Source organism: Sphaeramia orbicularis, chromosome 14, assembly GCF_902148855.1.
Source record: "Sphaeramia orbicularis chromosome 14, fSphaOr1.1, whole genome shotgun sequence".
NCBI lineage: Eukaryota > Metazoa > Chordata > Actinopteri > Kurtiformes > Apogonidae > Sphaeramia > Sphaeramia orbicularis.
The window spans coordinates 25,232,796-25,256,412 of NC_043970.1; the positions used below are offsets into that span (position 1 = coordinate 25,232,796).

General features: G+C 37.6%; 2 protein-coding genes across 2 annotated transcripts; both read left to right on the plus strand.

Moving 5' to 3' along the window:
* The first annotated feature begins 2,211 nt into the window (after positions 1-2,211).
* LOC115433229 (APC membrane recruitment protein 1-like) lies at positions 2,212-9,605 on the plus strand. Its single transcript, XM_030154521.1, is given in 6 exon segments — positions 2,212-2,693; positions 5,028-5,328; positions 5,331-5,454; positions 5,456-6,996; positions 6,999-7,037; positions 7,040-9,605. Coding segments are annotated over 5 exon segments (3,096 nt in total). The 5' UTR covers positions 2,212-2,693; positions 5,028-5,126; the 3' UTR covers positions 8,230-9,605.
* A 1,953-nt stretch (positions 9,606-11,558) lies between these two features.
* Positions 11,559-20,405, plus strand: LOC115432876 (probable ribonuclease ZC3H12B). Its single transcript, XM_030153945.1, is given in 7 exon segments — positions 11,559-11,582; positions 15,176-15,967; positions 16,111-16,250; positions 16,964-17,198; positions 17,417-17,523; positions 17,623-18,180; positions 18,183-20,405. Coding segments are annotated over 6 exon segments (2,538 nt in total). The 5' UTR covers positions 11,559-11,582; positions 15,176-15,335; the 3' UTR covers positions 19,049-20,405.
* Positions 20,406-23,617: the final 3,212 nt, after the last annotated feature.

The following is a 23,617-nucleotide window of genomic DNA, read 5'->3' on the forward strand; positions in this document are numbered from 1 at the left end:
GTTGGATATCATGTATATGTTTTAAGTTGTAGAATCATTCACTTTGCATCACTGTAAGGACAAAAGAACAGAGAAAACATTTAAATCAGATCGTTTTCATTTATTTGACATGTTATACTTCTAACTGCAGGAGCAAAATGTGTGCTCTTAATGATACTGACACAGACCTTTATTTTGATCGCTATATCTATATCAATATTTGTACAGAGGTTCCAGTAAAAAGGACTCCCTGTCCAGTCAGCAATGTTCTGGACACCATGACTACTGAATACCAACGGCTGAATATCTCATCACTGATGCACGTACTGTTACTCCTCTGCATTTTCTAAACAGCACCACCCTGTTCTCACATTTTTAGTTTTTTTCCAACAAATTTTTATGAAAGAATCATATCAATACGATCAAATATTAAAGGCAACAGATGATACACAAAATATAATAAAAAGGCAATACAATTATTGAAAGGAGGTGTAATAATTCATTTTTAAAAAATTATTGGATTTTGTTTAGTTTGTTAGGGATAATGAATTAAAACAAATGTTGCACTCTCACATGAAAATTTTAAAAGTTGCAAAAGATTGATTATAAATTATATTTTAGAATATGTATGGTCAAAATGTATAATTAGATTTTTATCTGTGATTTCAATGGTGTTGGTTAAATCGGAAGAAATGTAATTTAGTAAGATGGACAAAAAAAGGAAAGAGAGTAAGGGCAGTAACAGAATATGTGAAGAAGTGAATCTGATTCTTGGTTGCAAAATGTACATGTATTTCCAATATCTAAATATTTAGAATAATATAGGTTGGTGGGATATATATTGTGTAAAAGTTTAATAGGAATTTCCTTGATGTTATTAAGAAATGGTAATGTCCAGGATTAATGCCAAGTTAACCCATAAAGACCCAAATATCCACCAGTGACCAAAATCATCCACTGATCTAAAATGTTTACCTATTGATCCACTAATCCTATCAATACATGTAAATATTGGTGTAAAAAGTTGGTCATCTTTTCATGGTCATCAGATATGACCCATTTGGACGTTCAGAGGCTCCATAGTGAATGTGGAAACACCGTCATCTTCCACAACATTGATTCACCAGTAAAACCCATGGGGTTGGATGGGCACACTTGTTTTGTGGTCAATTATTAATGTCTTTGCAAAAAAAGCATCACTTTTTTTCAGTTTTCTCTGCTTCTGATATGAAAACCTTCAAGTTTAATCTGAGTTTTTACAAACATTTACATGATCAGTAAATTAAATATAGGAAAATACCTGGTTTTCACTGAAAAAATGCAAAATACAGAGGATAGTATTATAATAAATGGTGATAAATCACTTAAGAAAGGTTAAATACAGAGTGAAATTAATTTGGGAAGTGCCACAAAGGTAGCACTGGGTCTTTATGGGTTAAATAGCATTCCAGAAAGTTTTTCCTTTCTGCGTTATTTGTCCATGTTACCCTGCTCTGACTGTTACTCCTCCGCATTTTTTTTTAGCTTTTTGCATAATGCATTCGTCATCATTATCTCATAAAAGGTTGAATGCATCCTTGCAGAAAACCTGGACATACATCTTTTAACAGGGTATGTGCTTTTATGCAGAGTACACGCAGTATATTTCACAAAATCCTGGATTTCCTTTCTTTTCCTATTCTTTTTTTTTTTTTTAATGAATTTCATTAAATAACCTCAACAATACAATAAAAAATAATACAGGTAACAGGCAACAGACAATATACAAAATATGATTTAAAAAAAGACAGCACAGTTATTGAAAGGGTGTGTAATCAAGTCATAAATGTAACACAATGTTATTCAATTTTAAAGATTCTTGGTCTATACTAATGGATTGTGTTGCTTTTTGAGTTTATTAGAGATGAAAAATTGAAATAAATTGTAGATTAATAAAAATGTTAAAAATTTGGAAGGCTTTAAAATATGAAATTTCCGTACTAAAAAAAGATTGATTATAAATGATATTTTAGAATTTGTGTGTAATTGCCTGTATGCATCCTTTGATATAAGCCTGGACAGAGATCTTTTTAATCTCTATATGCATAAGAAAATCTGGATTTAACAGGGTATCTGCTTTTATGCAGAATACATGCGCTCCTTTTCACAACATCATGGACCCCCCCCCCCCAAAAAAAAAAAAAAAAAAAAAAAAAGCACACGTGTTGCGTCACTAGTGTGCGCCGATGGAAAGCCACGAAAGGAGATTTGGGAAAATTCACCTGAGAAGTCGGGAGAGGAAGTCATCATCAAACAGTTAAGGCTGGCTTTTTGTGAACATCTTGAGTGAAATAACCGTGCGTGGCTATGCAAGGTACAGCCTTATCTTTCCGTGGCATGTGGACTTTTGCGGTCCCGTGTAGATGCGATGAGGTTTAACGTTCCCCATCGTTAGCAGCTGTCAGACTCCCATTCCAGCCATAAACTGAACAACACACCGCCTGTTCCGTAACGCAGTTAGCAAAGCACCGCAGCTAGCTAACGGCTGCTGGAAACAAATGAAACCGCATCGGGTCAAAGCGGATAGACTCGACTTCCAGAAAACTGCAGGGGCTAAAAGTTAAAACCCAACTAAAGGTGGATAAACACCAACCTTATCTGCAGTAAAAGGTGGTTAACTTTGTGTCCAGGACGGGTTATCAGCATCAGCTGCTGGAAGATTTGGGCTACACTTGGTGAGTTTGTTTACTTTGTGACTCATTTAGCTAACTAGCTATGACTGGGTCTAGCCTCCACTCTTATTTTAGGTGAAAATAAATGAGTCAAACTTGGTCTACGGAGTCTAGAAATGTGTTAAAACCACATAAAACGATAGCTTTTGTTGTGAAAATAAGATGAGCTGCTTCAGTTTAAGAAGGTCAAACGCATATCGACATAAAACTATTTACATCCTAAAATCAGTGTAGAAATCAGATCACCAGTGTTTTATATTCCAGTTGTTCACCTATATTTACCAGTATATATGCAACATTATTACACACATTTATCACTTTTATACACTTAATAGGCTAGATGTATTATACTTGGCCATGTGTATTTGTATACAAATGTAATAATTACTGGGTTATAGGAGTGTCAGACCCCTTAACCCCTAAAGTTCACTGAAGGGCCTGACCAAGTGAAAGTGAACATCAGGGTCAATTTATTGTTTTCCTCCTAAAAAAATTCCTAAAACAATATTTTTGATTACACAGCATGAAAGTCATATATCTCTAGGTTCTAAAACTGTGTTTAATTAATTAATTTATTTGCTGCTGTGTAAATAGAATACAGTGTAAATTAAGAACAGTAAAGGTTGTAAATGAATGTATACAGCATAAATTCAGAATGTAAATTGCAATGTGTAAATAAATATGTTCCAAATATATGCCTGTGTCTAATCTAATATTTCATAATAATCAAATACTATAATGATTTTGAATGTTATTTATTATGAAAAAACAGCAGAGAGATGTGTATTAAATATAGTAATGAAACATATGTTGCCAGTGACTGGTAATTTTATCAGTATCTTAATCAAATTTTTGATTATTTTCATTTTTATGGTACATCACACTGAAATAACACCTCACTCTATTACTTTTTTGGATTCTCGCTCTGTTACCATGAATTCATGTCTTTTAAAACTAAAATAAAATTACATTAGTTTTGTTTTTGGATATAATGTACTGCCATTTATTACGAAAAGTATGGCATGCTAAATACTTGCACTTTCCTTGAGGAACAGCACTTTTTGGCATTTTTTCCAAACCTTGAATTACTGCTGTAGGGTTTTTCCTCACTTCATTACTTTGTCAATGATGATAAATCCATATTTCTATTAAATATTAGGTCATTATTCCTCAATAACATGTTAAAGTACTAGCTTAGACCTACAATTTGAGCTGTTATGGTTGCTGCTAAATTCATTTTTGAAAAACAGATTTGGAATGATTGTCACTCTGTTACTCGCCTGGCCAGGCCCTGAAGTTTTATTTTAGTATACATTCAATATGTTGACCAATTGAGGCTGCAGTGTTTTTCAGGGTGAAATAGCAAAGTTATGAAAATCAGCAGCAAATTAATAAAATGTGCCTATGTTTAAAGAATGGTTTAAGATAGATAGATAGATAGATAGATAGATAGATAGATAGATAACTTTATTGTGTGTTCCAAGTAAAAACAGAAATTCATCTTGTCACGGCTGTAAAACAAAATTTAAAAGGTGCTTTGCACTTTTAATCCCTTTCGGCCAAATATAATGTAAGATTCTTTTGAAAGTTACTGCCCTAGAATTTAGATTGTCTTTGTGTAAAATTTATTACATATTTGAAAGTACTCAGATATTATAATTGTATAAGGCACCAGGCCATTGGACCTTGAAAAAAGTAGGTCAAGGTGACCTATGTTGAATAGGCTTCTGCTTTATGCCAAGATGCATCCACAGTAGAAATTTGGTGCAGATATCTCATTGCCTTCTTCAGATAATGCGATTACGTCGTTGAATGGACAGACAGATGACAAAATGATTACAATACTGCTTCGGCCAAAAGTTGGCTTAGGGGTAAAAACTAAAAACAATAAAAAAAAATTTTAAAAATACAATGCAGTCTATTTTGTGTTGTTGAGAGCAGCTATTGCAGAGAGGATGAAAGATTTTTTGTAGATATTTTTCCTGAAATGATTTAACAGAGTGGGCTGCATTCACACTTAATTTACCAGATGAACCAAATAGGATGAACTGGTTAAGGTCAAACACATATCGACATAACACTGCTATTTACATCTTCAAATCAATATATAAGTCAGATCATCAGTGTTATATATTCCTTTTGTTCACCCATTTAGGTAAATATCCATCAGTTTATATGCAACATCTATTACAGGCAATTAGGAAATTTTGTAAATATACTTGATACTTAGATGTGGCTGTATCTTGTACAAATGAGGTTGCAAATGATCACTAAGTTTACTTTTAAATTGACCTGAGTTGATTTTATTTTATGATTAATCTTGATTTTTCTCAACAGATGGAGGTGCAATTCACTGCAGTCAGTCTATCAGCTGATTTAAAAACTTCAGCTATTATGCCTTCTATTGGATCCATCTTTCTCTAAATTTTGATAGCCATGGCTTCTCGCAAGGTAGATGATCCACCAAGTGACACCAAGGATGAAGCTTCAGTCTCCGGCCAGCCATCCCTGTGTGATGAAATCACAGAGGAGCTTCATTCGGATGCCATGAACGCTACAGTGAAATCCCAGAAATCTGGGAGGTTTCGGAGGACTGCCTTGACATTTTTTGGAGTTCGTAAAAGCATCTGCATTTTACCAAGTTTTTTGGAGGAAGAAGTAAAAATCTGTGGTCTTCTAAAAAAGGAATCGGCAAAAGCAAAACACACGATGGGCTAAGTAAGGCTTGTCACGATGACAATCTGAGAAGTGGCTATGCCTCAGCTGAGATTTGAGTACCACAGCCAGAGGCACGCTGCAGGAGAGCTCCACAGCAGCTGTCACAATGAATGTAGTCACCCCTCTGCTGACCAGAAATCTCTGACTCTCACCCGGCATAAAAGGGGTTTGAGGAGTCTTTTCCACAGCATTAAGCATCACAGAAACCAGAGAAATGTTGGTCTGGATAAAACAGAAATGATTGCTATGTCCTGTCCTCCGTGCAAGAAAGAGGTGCCTGTTGTCCAGGACAACATCAAGCAGTATTTTACAGAGTGCCTGGGACCTGAACCCGATGTGCCTGACTTTGAAAAAGTTATATGCGATATTTCTATCGGTGCTGAATGTATTGATGCTGATGCAATGGCGTTGGAGAAGAATGCAGTGATGCAAGATAGCCCAAAGTCTGAGCTTGGTGATGAGCTATGTGATAATCAAATGGAGGAGATGAATTTGATGGCTGTAGTTGCCAGTGAATATGAGGAAGAGAGATCCAGAGTACACAGCGACCCGTGTCTTAAACTTAAGATGACCTCTGAGCCTGGACTGAAGTCTGAAATGCCTGCTGGTTCATCTGAGCAGCTGAACCTGATTTTTGGAGATGTTGCCTCATTAAAGAGTTTTGACTCACTCACAGGCTGCGGGGACATTATCGCAGATCAAGAAGATGACAGCATCACAGAGAGCACAGTTTCAGGGGAAAGGAGTAGAAACGGGGGAAAGAGGGCCTCTTGTTATCTTACATATCAGGGTGGTGGTGAAGAAATGGCCTCTCCTGAAGATTTTGACGAGGAGTGTCTTCAGGATTTCTGGGGAAACGATGCTTCAGAGGATATTTGCTGCGCTTGCAACCAAGATCATACAGACGTGACCACTGAGCTGACAAGTTCTCATAATATGGACTTACTGAACAGTAACAGTGTACAGCAAGCCAGTGGTATGGACACTTCCTCAATTGCTGATGTATTAACTCCTCAAAGTGAGCATCAAGAATCTGTTCCAAACAGCGATGAGGGCTACTATGACTCAACTACTCCAGGACCTGAAGAAGGACAAGAAAAAACTGACAGACTAAGGCCAGACCGATTACCCAGAGATAGTTACAGCGGCGATGCCCTCTATGAACTTTTTGCCCCTGATGAAAGTCTTATCAGTCCACATTATGAAAACAAATCAAAGCTGCCTGGTTCCAAACAGTGCGAGTATTTAAGTACACCTGTAGATGTGACAGACTCTGCCTTTGTTCCTGAAATGAATCGATTACAAATAAGTCCTGAACTGTATAAAGGTCATAGTTTTCTTGAAATCCAGAGCACATGCAGTAAATCGCCAGAGCCTGCACGAGATACAGTTGCTGTGCACGAAGTAAGCATGAATAAAAACGGTAATTTGAATTCTAAACCACAAGCATCAGTGAACAAGAATAATATCAAGCCAGATGCATTTGATGAAAAGGGAAATAAGCTTTGCTATGCCGAAAAATCCATGAATGCTGACTGTGAGAAAAGACACAGCAACATATCATTTGGAAGTGCATCTGACCCAGATTTTGAACATTCTGCGAGCCCAAAGAACAGCATCTTGAGGAAAATAACCTGTAGCTTTACCATACAGAAATATTAATACTCAGTCTACAGATTTCAACAATGATGAGGAGGACGGACAAGCTGTATGTTTCTCACAAGCACTTGTAGACTACACAAAACACTCTCAGATGTTGAGCAACTTGCACAACAGTGTGGAGGGTTTAGAGGCGAACTCTGCCTTCACTCCAAATATGGAGGCCTTACCAACCATAGTCACATTTGATGTAGTGGATATGCACAATGAGGGTGAATATGATGAGCAGATTCAGATGGATCTAGAGGAGGACATTTCATCACCTTATCAGGAATTCGAAGAAAGCTACCTTCAAAAAGATGCATTTGCAGAATGTGACTATCAAATGTTAGATCTGTATGAACAGAACCTGTTCAGTAACACATGGGCAATAGCGAGTCTCCCACGGCACCTAGGCCTTACTAGAGTCAGTCAGTCCATGTCTAATCCATTGTCTTTAGACAGGAGAAGTAGGTCTTTGGACACAGAAAGCCTAGAGGTAAAGATGCCTGACACATACAGAGAGAACAGAGGTGCTATCATTTCCTGCTTCCAGACAGAGAAGGACTCTGAGCAAGAATCCTCTTCATATTACAAAAAGAATGCACTTGTCTCCCCATTAGAGGCTCGAGACAGTAGCAGCATTATGGCATGGCAAACGAGGTCAGAAATGGCTTTGAGCCTGCCCCTAACAGATAGGGAAATCACTGATAAAGTACAGAGTCTCAGCCAAACTCAAATAAAACACAAAATCTTTTCTGCTCCATCTAGCAGTGACTTTTCAAACAGTAAAGCTCTACATCTTTGCTCCAATCTGTCAGATAATGTGTCCTGTGAATTAATTTCACCAAGTCCTGAGCTTTATAATAGACAGTGTCACCTTCCTTTGCAGGCAGAGTCTTGTTTACCTCACAGCACTTTTTTTTACTCTGAAATGATAGGGGAGGAAGCATTATCCAACGACACAGACAAGGATGTGTTTTGTAAAGCTGCCACTAATTTGCAGTCATATAATCAGTGTGTTCAAAGTAGAGCGGCAGCTAGGGAAGGAATGTCTCCTCCTGAAAGTCCTCTGAACACAGGCTTGTCCACAGATGACACAGATGTCAGTGAAACAGGAATGCCCAGGGAGGTGATGAGCCCTGCTGCCTGTACCAGTCTACCAGAGGGAGCCCTTAATTGAAAGGTTCTCAATCATACAGCTGGCATTAAAACAAGAATTATATGTGCCAATGAGTGCTTTGTGTTACATCAGAAGGAGTAACTGCTTTACTTGTTTTCAACTTGCACAATGTATTTCTTTTAGAAGTTGATGTACACTGTGATAGACAGGACTTGAATTGAAATTAGAAAACATTTTGAAATGTGGAGTTTGTGCCATCCCTCTTAATGGGAAGTCAAAAGGGATGTTCTGCATTTGCACAGTAACGGTTACTTGCCACATACAGTCACAGTCATTGGTTTTCATGTCAGTCAATTACAGTTTTTGGGAAGTTTGTTTTTCTTTTTGCATTGAAAATGCCAGTAGGTTCATCTCATTAAGCTGTTGAATTTTACTTGAATGTTTACAACACACATGTAGCCTCACTATCCAGGCTTTAAAAGTAATGCCATGTTTTGTCTAATTGGTGTTAATAAGCCTGGTTTCATAGCATAACCAAACAAGGCTGGCCAAGTCTTGCTTCATTTGCCAAATCCCGCTAAAGTCAGTGTACACTAATCATGCTTTAAGGTTGGTTATCTTAGTTTGAGCTTTTTTTCTACAGCTTCTCTTTGTGTCTATATGTTGCTTGTCATGCACAAAACTAGTTTTCATTGTTGTCAATCTTTCATTATACAACGTAAAAAGTGTCTTGATCCTCTTAAGCATAGGATTTATTTTAAATGAGTTAGACAGAAATGGGTTGACAGTGCTTATATCTAAATTTCAGCTGCAGGTTCATTTAATAGGCTGTTGGCAAGCATCTTTTTGTGTAGTGATTTTAATTTTCAAGAAAATAAGAGGGGAAGAAATGAAATACTCTGCTAGTATCTCATAATCAGAAACTTTTTGTCTGTGCGACTGTACTGACAAGCCATATTGGCCGTACTGTGGAAAAGTAGCTGTGTCCCATTTTACTGCAGCTTGATCATTTATGGATTGCATAATTTAACACAGTTCACAGCATTATTGTAAGTTTGTGAATTGAAAAGGCAGTTTGACCTTAGTTGATTAGAACAGTTAGAAGCTGGTATTTTCACCTTGTATCATTTATTTGTGAACTTAATGTTTTATTGGGCAGAGATTAAAATGTCAAATGTAGTTTTTATAGTGTGATAATGAACAAATTTCAAAGAATTTGTATTTATATTATCTATTTGTACACTGTAACACTGTATTCAGATCTGACCTTTCACACTGACAGTATTTTATTCTGTTTTTTTTTTTTTTTTTCTTTTAGATTTTGTTTTAACTGTCACACAGTTGTGTCCATATTAGGAGATTCTATTTGAAAAGCTGTTACTGTTTTGTCAAAGTAGAACACTGCCTTACACTAAAATAAACATGACAAGACATCATTTTTGTATATTTCTGTTTTTAATTGTTCCCTTTCAGTTCCTTGGAAGACATTCAGATAACTTCAACATCCAAGTGGTTAAAGCCAGGAAAATGCTTTGGCCATAACATGACTAAAGCATAACTGAACACAGCTTTGGAAATATTTATTAGACTGCTTATAATTTTTATTTAGAAATTCAATATATCATCCTTTCTAAATGACCATTTGATTTTCTGTTCTCAGAATATTCATCGTTTCTATATTTTTTCATCATTGAATATTCTGAATATCTTACTTCAGTGGTTCCTAACCTTTTTGGGCTCGTGACCCCATATTAACATCACAAATTTCTGGTGACCCCAGACATTCAAAACAGAGACTTTTTTTTTTTTTTTTTACTAAAATGTATTTGTAAAAAATAACATATAATATTTTGCTCTACTATGTTGCAAAGAAATGTTAATTTTAGATGCCATTTAGGCTATATAATGTATATAATGCACCTTTTTGGTGTCTGCTTCTCAGTTTCTCATGGAGATGTCTTAGCAGGGCCAGGCGGGCGAAGAAATCTTTCCATTCCCTGGTTGGTCTGGTTTTCTGACTGACTGTGTCCAGGCAGGTTGAAGTGTAGTAATGCATGCGGTCACATGATTGGGTCAATCAAGATATGCCCTCTCAGATATTATATCCTGCATTTTATTTGAACGTGATTTTTATTAGGAAAAGGGTGTGGTGTTTTAATTATAATGGAATATATATTGAAAAAAAAAAAGATTAGTTCTTTATATATATATATATATGTATATATATATATATATATATATATATATATATATCAGTTACTAGAAATTTCAGGCGACCCCGAGTTTGTGAGTTGTAGCCCCAAGGTTGAAAAACACTGTGTTACTTGTTATTAATAAAGCAAGGTTTTAGTTATCTTTGATTTTAGAGCTTTACAGCTTATTCAATATATTTGGAAAGAAAAAAAATTTGTGTCTTTTGACATATTTGTCTCACATTTGCAAAGAAAATCCTGATTGCTTTACTCGTGACATTTTTAACAAATGTGGACTTCTTACTATAAATGGCCCAATAGTTATTATTTGTAAAGCTGTATGTGAAGTTAAAAATAAGACACGTTTTAATGTTAGAAAAGAGCAAATGAACAATTTCACACAGTATAAAAAGTGGAGAAATACTTTAATGGCCAATTTTTTACTCTGGCTGATTGTATATTAGCACTAAATTTCACTTTGTATCAGAATCTAAATTCTAATATAAAAGTTTTGATAATATTCTATTTAAGTATTCCCACAGGAGAAGGGTAGTGGTCCGTTATTTTAACAAGACAATTTTTTATGCATCTAATGATGACATTTCTCAAAGTATTATAAGAAAGAAAGATGGATTTCTGATTTTAAAAAAAAGTAACGGAACACCCAAGTCCAATTTTTTTTTTACCGTCTTCTGCTCTGACACCATTGTCTTCTCACAGCTTAGGTTACTGGTTCCTTCGCATTATCTGGCAACCCTGACCAAACTGCGACAGCGCCAATGGCAGCAAAACATAACTGTTACAAGCGAGGAGGATGACAGCAACAAGGTGAGATGAGCACCGATTCAACTCAGTGATGGCAGTGCTTTAAATGCAGATAATGTCTAAAAACTAGTTGTGCTGATGTGGTTTCACCTCCGTCGGACAACTGAAATGGCCATCAACTTTATCTTAAGTTACTATAGTGTTCCGGCAAAAAACGATACCCACGCTAAGCAGCTAAAGCTAACTATCGCTAGCAACCTAACGTTTAAGTTAGCCTCTGGAGCCACTGAGTTCGCTATCATTAATGCATGTTAGCTACTTGCTAACTAGCTTGATACCGTTAACAACATAAAGGCCGGGTTTGCCTGACAAGATTGATGGTCAGTGTTAGTTGGCTTTATGAGTAGTTTTATTTTCTCTCCGTTAATGACCAACAACATAAATACATATATCCCGGTGAGTTTATCAAGCCACAACGTTGCCTCTAATGCTGCCAAAGGAAAGTAGCTTGCTAACATTTGGACACCGTTATCCGGGGCCTAATGGTGTCAAATCAGTTATCTTTAAGAAATTTCACTTATAAAGGTGATGTCGTGTGTAGGACTGATATTACACTGTTAAACTGGGTTGTTTTTGTGAGCACAGCGGCATTGTCATATTCTTTACTCTACCTTGATTTCATTTCTAACAACTCATTATGCTGTTGCTAATGATATCCAGCACTGTAGTTTTTTGTGTGTTTTGACGTGTCCACCAATTAGCTGATGATTGCAGGTATTTAGCTTGCTATTAAAGTTAATCCGTGTACTATGTGTGCATTGTTTTTAGTCATGTATATAAATCTTCTTTCGTGTGTAGTTACACATTGTTGAGGTTTGTTAGGTAAAGCTTAAACTTTTCAGTAGAACAGTCAGATGTTCACGTGTTTTCCCTGCTGTTAAAAGTCTCGGTTTATTTACATTTTGACACAGGTTTTATTAGATGTTGAGATATTATGATTTAATCGTATTAGTCTTTAAAACTAACACTAGTTATTGTATGTTAAACTCACCAAGTCTGAGTCAAAATGGTTAAATAGAAATGGTTAATGCCTTATTCAGCATTATTTAAATATATTAGTTGGAAAAGAGGAAGAAAGAATAATGGAATGATAAATAAAACTTCCTCAGTTCATACAAATCTTGTAAAATGAGCCTGTTTGTGTGAACATCCAATTAAAGACACCTTAGAATGACAGAGAAATGCTCTGCTTTCTTTGTGACTTCAAGCTTAGCTGTTAAACTGTTTTGCACCAACTAATTGAATGGAGGGAGCCTGCTGAATTTATAGATGAAAAGTCATGCACAGATGATGAACCCTTCTGCATCTTTGAGTATTAATACGTCGACATAAATCAGCATCACATGTGACTAATAATAAAGAAAGGTGCAGGCTTTGATATGGGATGGGGGCAGATGTTCACAAAACGTAGCCTATGTTAGGGTCTTATCTTGAATGTTGTAATGTCTCTGAATCTTTAGACCATAACTTGATTTGTCACAGGGCAGTTGTTTTTCAAAGTAACTATTTTCATGTGATCACTTGACCCTCTGGAGCAATCCATCTACAAAAGGCATAAAAAAAAATTTGGCTCAGTAAATTATATTATCTGCTAATATATAAATGAACCATTGAGTAAGTAGCCCAGGAAATGTTCAGTGTCTTCACCGGTACAGTCAATGTGTCACCATCGTAATTGATCTTAAATGTCCATGATTTATTTATGGGAAAATGGGTAATGGATGTTTCCGTTGTCCTTGTTATGACACATTTTGACAAGTTTTCTCTCTCTTGTAAGTGATTTTGTTATCTTTAGAGCAGAAGATGAGCTAACATTTAGTCTCTTGTACATATTTTAAAGTAATCTATATTTTGCTTATGCTATGAATGTGTATTATAACTCTAAAGGCATTATGTGTCTTTGAAATTGGTTTTAATGAAGCAGTTATACACAATTATTGATATCTGTTAAGTAAGAGCATGTCCTGGTGTGTATTACTGTATATCACTATAACCAGTGTCGTTCTATTATTGGCCTGTCCATAAATTGTTAATAATAACATTTTAAAAACATTTTTATACAGTAGTCATGGCCTTTAACTCCAAATTGTTTAGCTGCATTTCAATATATCTAACTAGACAGTATGGCAGTATAACCAGACCACACCGGTCATGCTGCAATTTGTCTATGGTCGATACTATGGCAGGTCAGCAGTTTAAAAGATGGCTTCAGGAGCTGCTTCACTTGTTGCTATGAAACCCAACCACACGAGCCTGTGCATGTGCAAAGATAGTCTGGAGGCCTTGCTGTGTCTAAGCCTGTGAATCTGGAGGTGGAAAGGGAAGGATTGGAGGAGCTCTGCTCTCCCTTAAACGTGTATTGATGTGTCATAAAATGTCTTAAATGGCAGTGGGCTGTGTGAGCTTATGTACTGTTTTTGCAGAGTCTGTCCACTAACCTTGAAGTTCTACAGCAGTGGCTGAGCACTTTCAGCTATTTGTGTTAAATGTCCAAACCTTCTTATTGATTGTTAAATTCTCTGTCTTTGCAAGATTGGATCCAGCTACATCTGCTGGAAGCCTCCATTAGTCAATGACATTAAAATGCAGGAATGTGTAGCAGTAGCTCGACCTTCAAATTACCTGTCATCCTTCTGTGTCCTTTGTGAGTGTCTCTTCTTGTGTTACATGAGGTGATTACAACACATATTTTTCTGCTTAATTTCATGAACAAGCAACACAAATATGTATGGCAAGACTTGTTTTAACTCAGATACAAATAAATAAATAAATAAATAAATAAATAAATAAATAAATAAATAAATATTTATTTCTTTCAGCAGTTGGCATTGATAGAAGTGTAAGTCATAATAAAATCTTTTTGTACATAATGTGCTGCCTCAAGAGTTTTAGTGTAGAGTTGTAGTATAGCTGTAAGTGTTCTGCCTTTATTGGCTGCCTGAAGAGAGATGATGAGCTGTGTTTGTGTTAGTCGTGACTGGTAAAAAGGAGTTAGCTGATGACAAGGCTGTGTTGCTAAGCAACGCACATCATGGGCTGTGCCTCTTGAAGCTCAACACTGGCTGTATTTTACACTCTGCAAGACTGGGGGCATCTATAGTCTAGTCTTTCTTTCCATTAAAACACTAGATCATTAGAAAATATTATTTTGATTTAAGTCAAATTAATGGCTGTAGCTTTTAAGTGGCATCCACCCCACATCTTGCATTGTTTTACCATATAGCAGCTTTGTTCCCAAAGGATTTCTGTGCATTTCAGATTAAGTATCAGTGGCCTGGAGGTGCTGGGATGCACTGTTCAGCCCACACTTTGTCTCAGGTTATGTTAACGCTTGCACTCATACCACTGTGTCTGGCTTGAATGCTTCCAAGAGGAAAGGTTTTGTACTCGCAGAGGAAAGGTTTGCACTGCAGTACAGGATCACATCATGTGCAAAGTAGTTGTTTTTTGGGTTGAGCTGTTATGCACTGTGTTTTTTGTATTTTCTAACACCTACAAGCAAGATACGACCAGTGACACAATTTCTTTTTAATATGCATCCCTTTGTTTACAGTGAATAAATTAATTTATGAGTGAATTTATTCACAACACCAAGTAGAATATTCTGTGCTGAAAAACATTGCTACTCATAAGGTGAAGTGCCAGGAATTGTCAGCTGTATTTTGCAAGTTTGCAAAATAGGTAATTATAGATTAGAAGTTAAAATGTGCAAGATGGAGAAGTATGGAAAAGTAAAGCAGATGAAGCTGTTAAAATACATATGCAAAGGAGCACTGAACTTACTAGGTGAAAGATGAATAATCTCCTTTTTATGCAATCATTTTTGATTGACTGTAAGAGATATTTATTTATTGGAAAATGACTATAAAACAAGGGGAATATTTAGACCAAATTTTAGATAACATTATGGTCAACTTTATCAGATCATATTCTTCTATTTTAAACACATCTTGTAACCTAAATCCCAATATGTGTTTACTATCTTTCAGATAAAATAGTTCATTTTTGCCAACGCACATAGGAGAGACTCGTACTTTGGCCCTACACAAAGAGCCTGTAGTGCTGAAGTCCAGCGCTGAATATGATTCCATGGTTGCAGTGGAGGTGAGGAAGCATGGGGTGGAAATCTGAGGTGTCAAGGCGAACGTGATGACAGCATGGTCCATGGTGGAGAAGCTCAAAATGGAAAAACGCCCATGCAGGGAGGAGAACATTGACTCAAGTGTGGCCCAGCATGCCACTGACGAGTCTGAGGATGGAAGCAGCTCAGAAAGTGAATCTGAAGGGCAGCAATGCCAGAAGGTTCAGGTAAACAACAGCAGCTGTAGGAAGAGGGAGCCCTTGGCCATCACAAAGCCGCATCGACAGCTGTGTCGCTCTCCATGCCTCGACAGACCTAGTTTTTCCCAGAGTAGTACTGCGCAGGATTTCCGTGAGGATGACTCCAGCGCTGGACCAGGAATCAAGACTCCTAGTGACAAACAGTATCAGACCAAGATGGAATTTGCATTGAAGTTGGGCTATTCAGGCGAGCAGGTGGAGGCTGTGCTCAACAAGCTGGGTGCTACTGCTCTTATTAACGACATTCTTGCAGAGTTAGTGAGGCTTGGAAACAAAGTAGAGTCAGAAATTCAACCTTGCACTAACACAGCCACCTTAATATCACGGTCCCCCTGTGTTAAAGAGACGCCTAGTCCAGAGGTGTCTGTGGAAGAGGAACCTACGGATACCTTTGATAACCTCAGGCCCATCGTAATTGATGGCTCAAATGTGGCAATGAGGTAAGGTGCTAACAAACATCAAACAGTTGTATTTATTCTGATCAGTGCTACACAATGCACTTAGCATTGAAAATGTTTTCTCTAATAATGGATGTCCTTGTTGTTATGTTAAAGTAGGTCATAATAATTGTTTTCTTTTGTAGCCATGGAAACAAAGAGGTATTCTCCTGCCGCGGCATCCAGCTTGCTGTTGAATGGTTCTTGGAGAAAGGACACAAAGACATCACTGTCTTTGTCCCAGCCTGGAGAAAAGAGCAGTCAAGGCCTGATGCACTTATCACAGGTGAAAACATTGTTTGTTTTTCATGGCCATTGCCCTGTGGTCATATCCTGATCACATTTGAAGTATTTGGTCCTGTGATAGGCTACTTACTCGACTAGGCTACTACTCACACCCAGAAGGTCCTGGGCTTGAAACCAGATCCCGTCAGGTTGGCCTTTCTGTGGCGTACGGATCCAGAATACCTGAGACTCTGATTTCCTCCAACAGTCCCTAAGACATCTTAATAGGTTATTTTGTCAACTGAAATGCTCTTAGGTATAAATGTTTATCTGTATATCCGCACTAATGTATTGTAAAATGTCATTAATATGCTTTTGATAGATCTTACAAATTGCCACTAATGCAAACATTGTAGCCCACCTAGAATTTATGAGGGAATACTGAGCTTGTATCTCACAATGTGCTGATGTAGACTAATATGATGTCATCCGAAAACATCTGTATTTACAGGAGTTACAATTGCAGTACAAGTTTCTGTTACTTAACATGGTTAAGTTCAAGTGCAACAAGATCTGAGTTGAGTGAAAACTTAAGATTAAATTGAATTTGAATGATCTCAGAGGTCTGAACAAATGTAATATTTAACTGAATATGTAGTTCTTAGTATTATGGTATATGTATGTCACAAAAGGCTGACCTAATCACATGATGATGGACAAGAATGACTTTCATTACGCTGAGCAGTTGTAATTAAATGTACATGTTTCTTTCAGATCAAGAAATACTACGCAAGCTGGAAAAAGAGAAGATCCTGGTTTTCACCCCATCCCGCAGAGTTCAAGGCAGGAGAGTGGTGTGCTATGATGATCGCTTCATAGTGAAGCTGGCTTATGATTCTGATGGAATTATTGTGTCAAATGACAACTACAGAGACTTGCAAAATGAGAAGCCAGAATGGAAGAAGTTCATTGAGGAGCGTCTCCTGATGTACTCATTTGTCAATGACAAGTAAGTAGATATGATGCTCACTCTGCCCAGTCAGCTGATGTATGAGTCTTTGACCCCATGAGGTTACCTATGAAGAATAAAGTTATATTTTTCATAAAAGTAGGTTAGCCAATGTTTCAGTCAGCTCCAGTAACATCAGTACTACTTGACAAGGACTCTGGATGTTGTGGTTTAATTAAGACATTGCCATTTAATTTTCACATTTTAATAACTATCAGATTTATGCCACCTGACGATCCTTTGGGAAGACATGGTCCAAGCCTCGAAAATTTCCTCCGAAAGCGTCCTGTTGTTCCAGAGCACAAAAAACAGCCGTGTCCCTATGGTAAGTTTTCCCATTATCTGCTCTTAGATTTTAGAATTATGTTGTGGTTTTGTGAGTTTAATATGAATAAGTTGCCTATTTTGTCTTTGTTTAAAAAAGGTAAAAAGTGCACATACGGACACAAGTGCAAATACTACCATCCAGAACGTGTCAACCAGCCGCAGCGATCTGTGGCTGATGAACTTCGGGCGTTTGCCAAATTGTCTGCTGTGAAGACAATGAGTGAGGGGGCTTTGGTTAAATGTGGTACCAGTCCATCAGCTGTGAAGGGGGACAGCAGCTCTGAGGCCAAACGTGTGGCACCCAAACGTCAGTCTGACCCCAGCATTCGCTCAGTGGCCTGTGAACCTCCAGAGGCACTGTCCGTTGTCAGGAAGTCGGAGACAAATTCAGTGCCTTCCCTCGTGACTGCTCTGAGCGTGCCCACCATGCAGCCTGCCAAGAGCCACGCAGCTGGGGCCTTGAACACACGATCAGCCAGCAGCCCAGTGCCAGGTTCTTTGCAGTTTGCACACAGTTCTCTGGAGCACATGTCTAGTGTACAGTATCCACCCATTCTGGTTACAAACAGTCACGGAGCCTCTGTTACATACAGCGAACAGTTCCCAAAGTATGACTCAGTTAGCGACCATGGATATTATTCACTGCACAGTGATTTTCTAATATGAGCATGAGCAGCATGCATAATGTCGACAGTTTCTGTAGCATGGAGCACGAGCATGGCGTGTACCAGAGAAATCCCAGCCATTGCCCCGAGTCCTGCCTCAGCCATTCGAACAGCGACTCTTTCTCCTCTTATGGAGACATGTACCCGAGCTCTGTGGACAGCAGCTTAGAGGAGAGCATGAAGGGCCAGCAGCAGTCGCCTGCACAGAGTAGGATGCAAGCATTTGCCCATGGGTTTCGACATGAGGCACTGACTAGGGTTCAGAGTTATGGACCAGAGGAGCCCAAGCAGGGCCCTCGTAAGCAGTCCTCAGCCCATCTAGCACCTCATATCCAGCATGCTGCAGTGGGAGCCAGATCGAGTTGCCCAGGAGACTATCCCCTCACTCAGAACGTCCTCCCACCTTTGTCCTCACAGCCCACACGCTCTCTTGGTATGACTCGCATGGATAGCATATCCGATTCAAGGCTATATGATAGCAACCCGATGAGACAGAGACGACCTCCACTGTGTCGTGAGCAGCATGCGAGCTGGGATCCTCTGCCTTGTGGGAACGAGTCCTTTGGATATCATTCGTACCCCCTGAGTAACAGCCTGATGCCGTGTTGTGAACGGGTGATGGTCCGCAGCATGCCGGACAAAATGGAGCAGATTTGGAATTCTCCATGGGAGGTTGCATCTGCAGCAGAACACCAAGAGCGGTACATCATCCCAGAGCACCAGTACCAAACATATCGGAACCTTTGTAACATCTTTCCTGCTTACGTAGTCCACTCAGTTATGGAAAAGAACCCACATTTGACAGATCCACAACAACTCGCCGCTGTCATTGTTACCAAACTGAGGTCATGCCATTGAGCAGATAATCCTGTTGAACATTTAACAATTAAGTTTTTAGGGGAATTAAGATTTTGATTGCAAAGATAGACACTTGTGTGATGTTGCTGCATGTGCAACATTTGCCCTCAGGAGTAAATATTTTTTAAAATATCTCTGGTGTGAAATCTGGCAGATCAGATTTTACATCACTAAGAAGACATTGACACGATTATTGTAGTGGAAGTTTCCTTGATTGAGTTTAAGTTGAGTTGTAAAATGTGTCACAAATCTGCATTTTTATATGAAGCATAGTGCACTTGATGTAAAATGACACTTTCTGAAAATCTCATTCGTAACAGTCATAAGACCAGAACAGGAGCTGCATAGAGGCTGTGCTCTATTTTATGATTAAGATTATCTAATACTGTCTTCTAAGATAATTGCAAGATTCAATAATATATGAAAGATTTTCAGCACTTGACAAGTCTACAGATTGATTCTGGCTTTATTGCAGTTTTAACTTAAAGTTTTAAAAGTACAGATGCTTATGATTTCAATGTATCCACAATTTAACCACAAATATCTGAATTAGTGTGAACAAGTAGGATAATTAAGTTAGTTATAAGCCAGTGCTGTTTTTAAACGACAACCCAGTAACTTTTCCTATATTTGCTTTATTGAATTTAATCTGAGCATGTCAACTTTTAATGCACCATACAGCTTTTATGAAGATCTTGTTCAGGCCCTGTGAATGTGTTGAAAGGCATCTAAAGTGTTTCTGGTGCAGTGGAACTATAAATAACCTTGCTTAGGTCTGCCTCTGCTGTAAATAGTTCTTGTGACTTTTTTGTGCATTTATTTAAAAGATAAGTCAGTGGGAGGTAGGTACATACCTCACAGCATGAACTACGACATTTAATGGCCTTATATCTGAATGACCTCACGCTTTAGTCATTGTCTGATCGGTTTCAGTGAAGATTCTTAGTCACTGGAGCCTCCAACTTTCAAATGTAAAGCACTATCTCACTATCTAAAGAGATATATTTTCTCAGCTTCACTTAACAAAGCTACTATTTTGGTAGAATTTGACAGTGCACGAAACAAGCCAAGAAAGAGATTTGACTTGTATACTGTATATGTCCACATATTTATGTAAATACAATCACACAAAAGCCATTATTTCAAAGTCATTTATAAGCTGCTAAATAAATGCCAAAAAATAGTTTATATAGTGTCAGTATTCCACATACCCACATTTTGGTTCACAGAATTAATTGGCTTATAAGATCAACTAACATCAATGTTTGGTTAATTTCCTATAGTGTACCATATATGTATAGTTACCGATCTGATTTTCAGGATGCTATGTCCAGGATATTCCTATCTATATATTTGTTAAATTTGTTGTGTTAATTATTTTAATTGTACAAATATTCAAATTGTCTTTGTTTGAAGCAGTAGCTCTAATGGACTCCTTCAGGTTGTCAGTGGAGCAGTTTGTTTTCAGGAGAAGGTTAGATTTGTTAAAGCTGCATATGACTTACATCACCAATTTTTCATCAAATCTGTAAAACCCGAGTCATAGCCTAAGTATCACGAATCCGTAAGTCTTTCCGTGATTACGCACCTGAATCTCTTCTCTCACGGTGAACAATTGTCGGTGTGTTTACAAACAGAGCTGGTAGGTCACTCGGGCATTTTCGGAAATTTGCTGCGATGTGCATTGTGGGAAGTGGAGCTCCACACAGCTGCAGTAGCAAGACGCAATGAAGTCGTTTCCATGTTAGTTGCAGCTGCGGCCATAATGCGGCTGCATGGAGCTCCGCTTCCCACAATGCACGTCGTGACAGATTTCCGCAAACGCCCGAGTGACCTACCGGCTCTGTTTGTGAACAAATGAATTGTTTATGGTGGAGTACACTTAGAAATTGTTCACCGTGAGGGAAGAGATTCAGCTGCGTAATCACGGAAATGCTTACAGATTTGTGATACTTAGGCTATGACTTAGGTTTTACAGATTTGATAAAAAATTGGTGATGAAAGTCATACGCAGCTTTAAAGACTGCACTTACTTTAAGTAGTCTGATAGTTTTCAGCTTTTGCTTTCCAGCCTATTCTCAATGAACCTGAACTGATAGAAAGAATTAATAGTTTATACACAGCTTCTTTATTAAAATCCGTTTCCATGAAGAGCAGGCAGAATTTGTCACAGGCACAAAGTAAATATTTAACTTTACTATCTTTCAAAATGTTAGAATCAAATGAAAATCTGCTAAACAGAGTAAAATGTAGTGGAAAAATCAGCAGGTATAATTTCTCGCGCACTGCATTATCTAGTATTATAAAGGAGTCCATCTATTTCAGTACAGCAAGACTAGTTGCCTGATTTCATGCCTTGACCTTATTACTGACAGTTGCTAATGTGCATGTGGATGCAGTGAAACAGGAACCAGTTTCACTGGGTTATGATATGACTTAGGTAGGGACTAATTGTAAAATCTCTGCATTTTTTTTTTTTTTTTATTAGATGGAAACAATGGTTGCCATCTCAGTACAGTGGTTTGCACAAGTCACTCTGTAACAGACTGAATATTTAACAGGTGTTACATTCGTCAGATAAAATTATTCAAATCTGACCATTACTGCATTTGGCATATCGAACTCTTTTTGTATTGTTGTCTTGTGTGAGGGTTAGTTACTCTATGAAAAATGAAGTAAATGCTCAAAAGCATGTTTAAGATGAGAGGGTTTTTACAGAATACTGAATTGCTTACATATACATGTACAGAACACACACATGCAGCCGGTCTCCAAGGATCATGGAAGGGTTTGGCTGTGCCTTGCAGCACATTTGCTCTCAGGATGCTTTCAGTTTTCTAATTTACACTCTTTATCTGCCATAACCACTGGTTACTGGCAAGGGTCTCTAGTGGTGAAAATTTTGTAAAAATCCTACATGTAACATGTAGTTCTTTAAAGTAAATTCTGTACAGTTGAAATGCAGTGATGCCATTCAGAAGTGTTGTGTAAATCCTCGTTATGCACCTTGAGATCTGGAACACTGGGCTACATAAAGGGGTGGCTTTACATGATTCAAGTTTAGTCTGATATGGTCATGGTTTGCAAAGGGTTTGGATGATAGTTTTTCTGTTTCAGTGAAACTTTTCACCTGGAAACAAAAACTAGAAACTTTGATGATCATATTATTACTAATTTCACAGAGCACATTCAGTCTGCTTAGCTTTTCTCCTCTCTGACCAGCTGGTTAAAGACATCTTATGTAAAAACAGGCACATCAAATGTGTAACTTACAGAATTACAGCAGACATTTACTCTCACGTAAAGCCAATCTTAATAGCCTTGTCTTGCTTTAAGTGCATTTAAAGGGAAGTTCCACTTAATTTCACAGTTCGGATATGGCCCTCTTTGGCCTGCTTTTAAATTCCATGACTGAATATTAAGATTCTACAGCACATTCTCAAACCCAATATTAATTATCAGATTTGTGTTAACAGAACATTCAGTTAGTGTTTCATCATTGCTGTAAGAAACGATTAAATGCTGACACTTTGGTGACCTTGCAGATACGTTTGCTCTCACTGGGGATGTGTTGGAATAATGGCAGGAGGATTTGTTTTATTGATATTTATAAATTGAGCAGTTTTACTCTTTATTAAGGCCAGTTACTTTATGTGAGCCTGACTGTCTCATTGGTGGTGCTTTAAGAATATTTATATTTATAATGTTTAGGTACAGCTGTGGTGTATGAGCAGACATTAAAAAAAAAAAAAAAAAAAAAAAAATGAATGTGTTTAGCCCAAATACATTTTGGGCTTTGCTGACTTTGTTTTTTCATGAAAAAAGACAGGGCCACTTAAGGCCGGTTGTCTGTTCATGAGAAGGTGAAACAAACTGCCTAAATGTTTCTTCATGTGAAACAATCAGATTGCAAGGCTGCTGTCAAGGTTGTTTCTGGCATTTGGCTAAAGGTTTGCGTGCCATCCTGTTTTTAAAGAAATCTTTACCTTGAGATTGTTGAATCATTATGCATTGCAGGAAAAAAACATATTATTGGTGGAAAAAAATGTAAAAGAAACTTTTAAAAAATAAGCTTTCTAATTGAGCAACCAGCATATGGAGTGATCCTTCTGGAGACTGGAATAAGTCAGATGTCATGATGGAGACAGAGTACATCTGCTTAGATCTTAGAGAAACAAAAAATCCGTCTGAAGACAGTTAAAGGCTTGCCCTCCCTCTGCTTTTGTCTGGAAATATAGAAAAATTTAGATACAGAACTTGTATAGAATGTTTACAGGCATAGAGACTGGCTTTATGGTTAGAACAGCTGAGACTTAATAAACATTGCATAGAAGGTTCCTGGGTTGTGCTTCACAGTTCAGAATATTAAAAAAGTAACCTTACATTTAATCAAACCCTCACTAAATTTAAGTGATCATTTCTGATATGTATTTTCTGTGCTGCATTGTTTTCATGGACAGTGTGGTTTGAAAGATCAGCTTTTTTCAGATTCTATAAAGTGTTTGATATTTTTTTTATTTTATGAATAAAAGGGGAAAAGAGACACAGGAACTTGCTGATTTTTGTCGC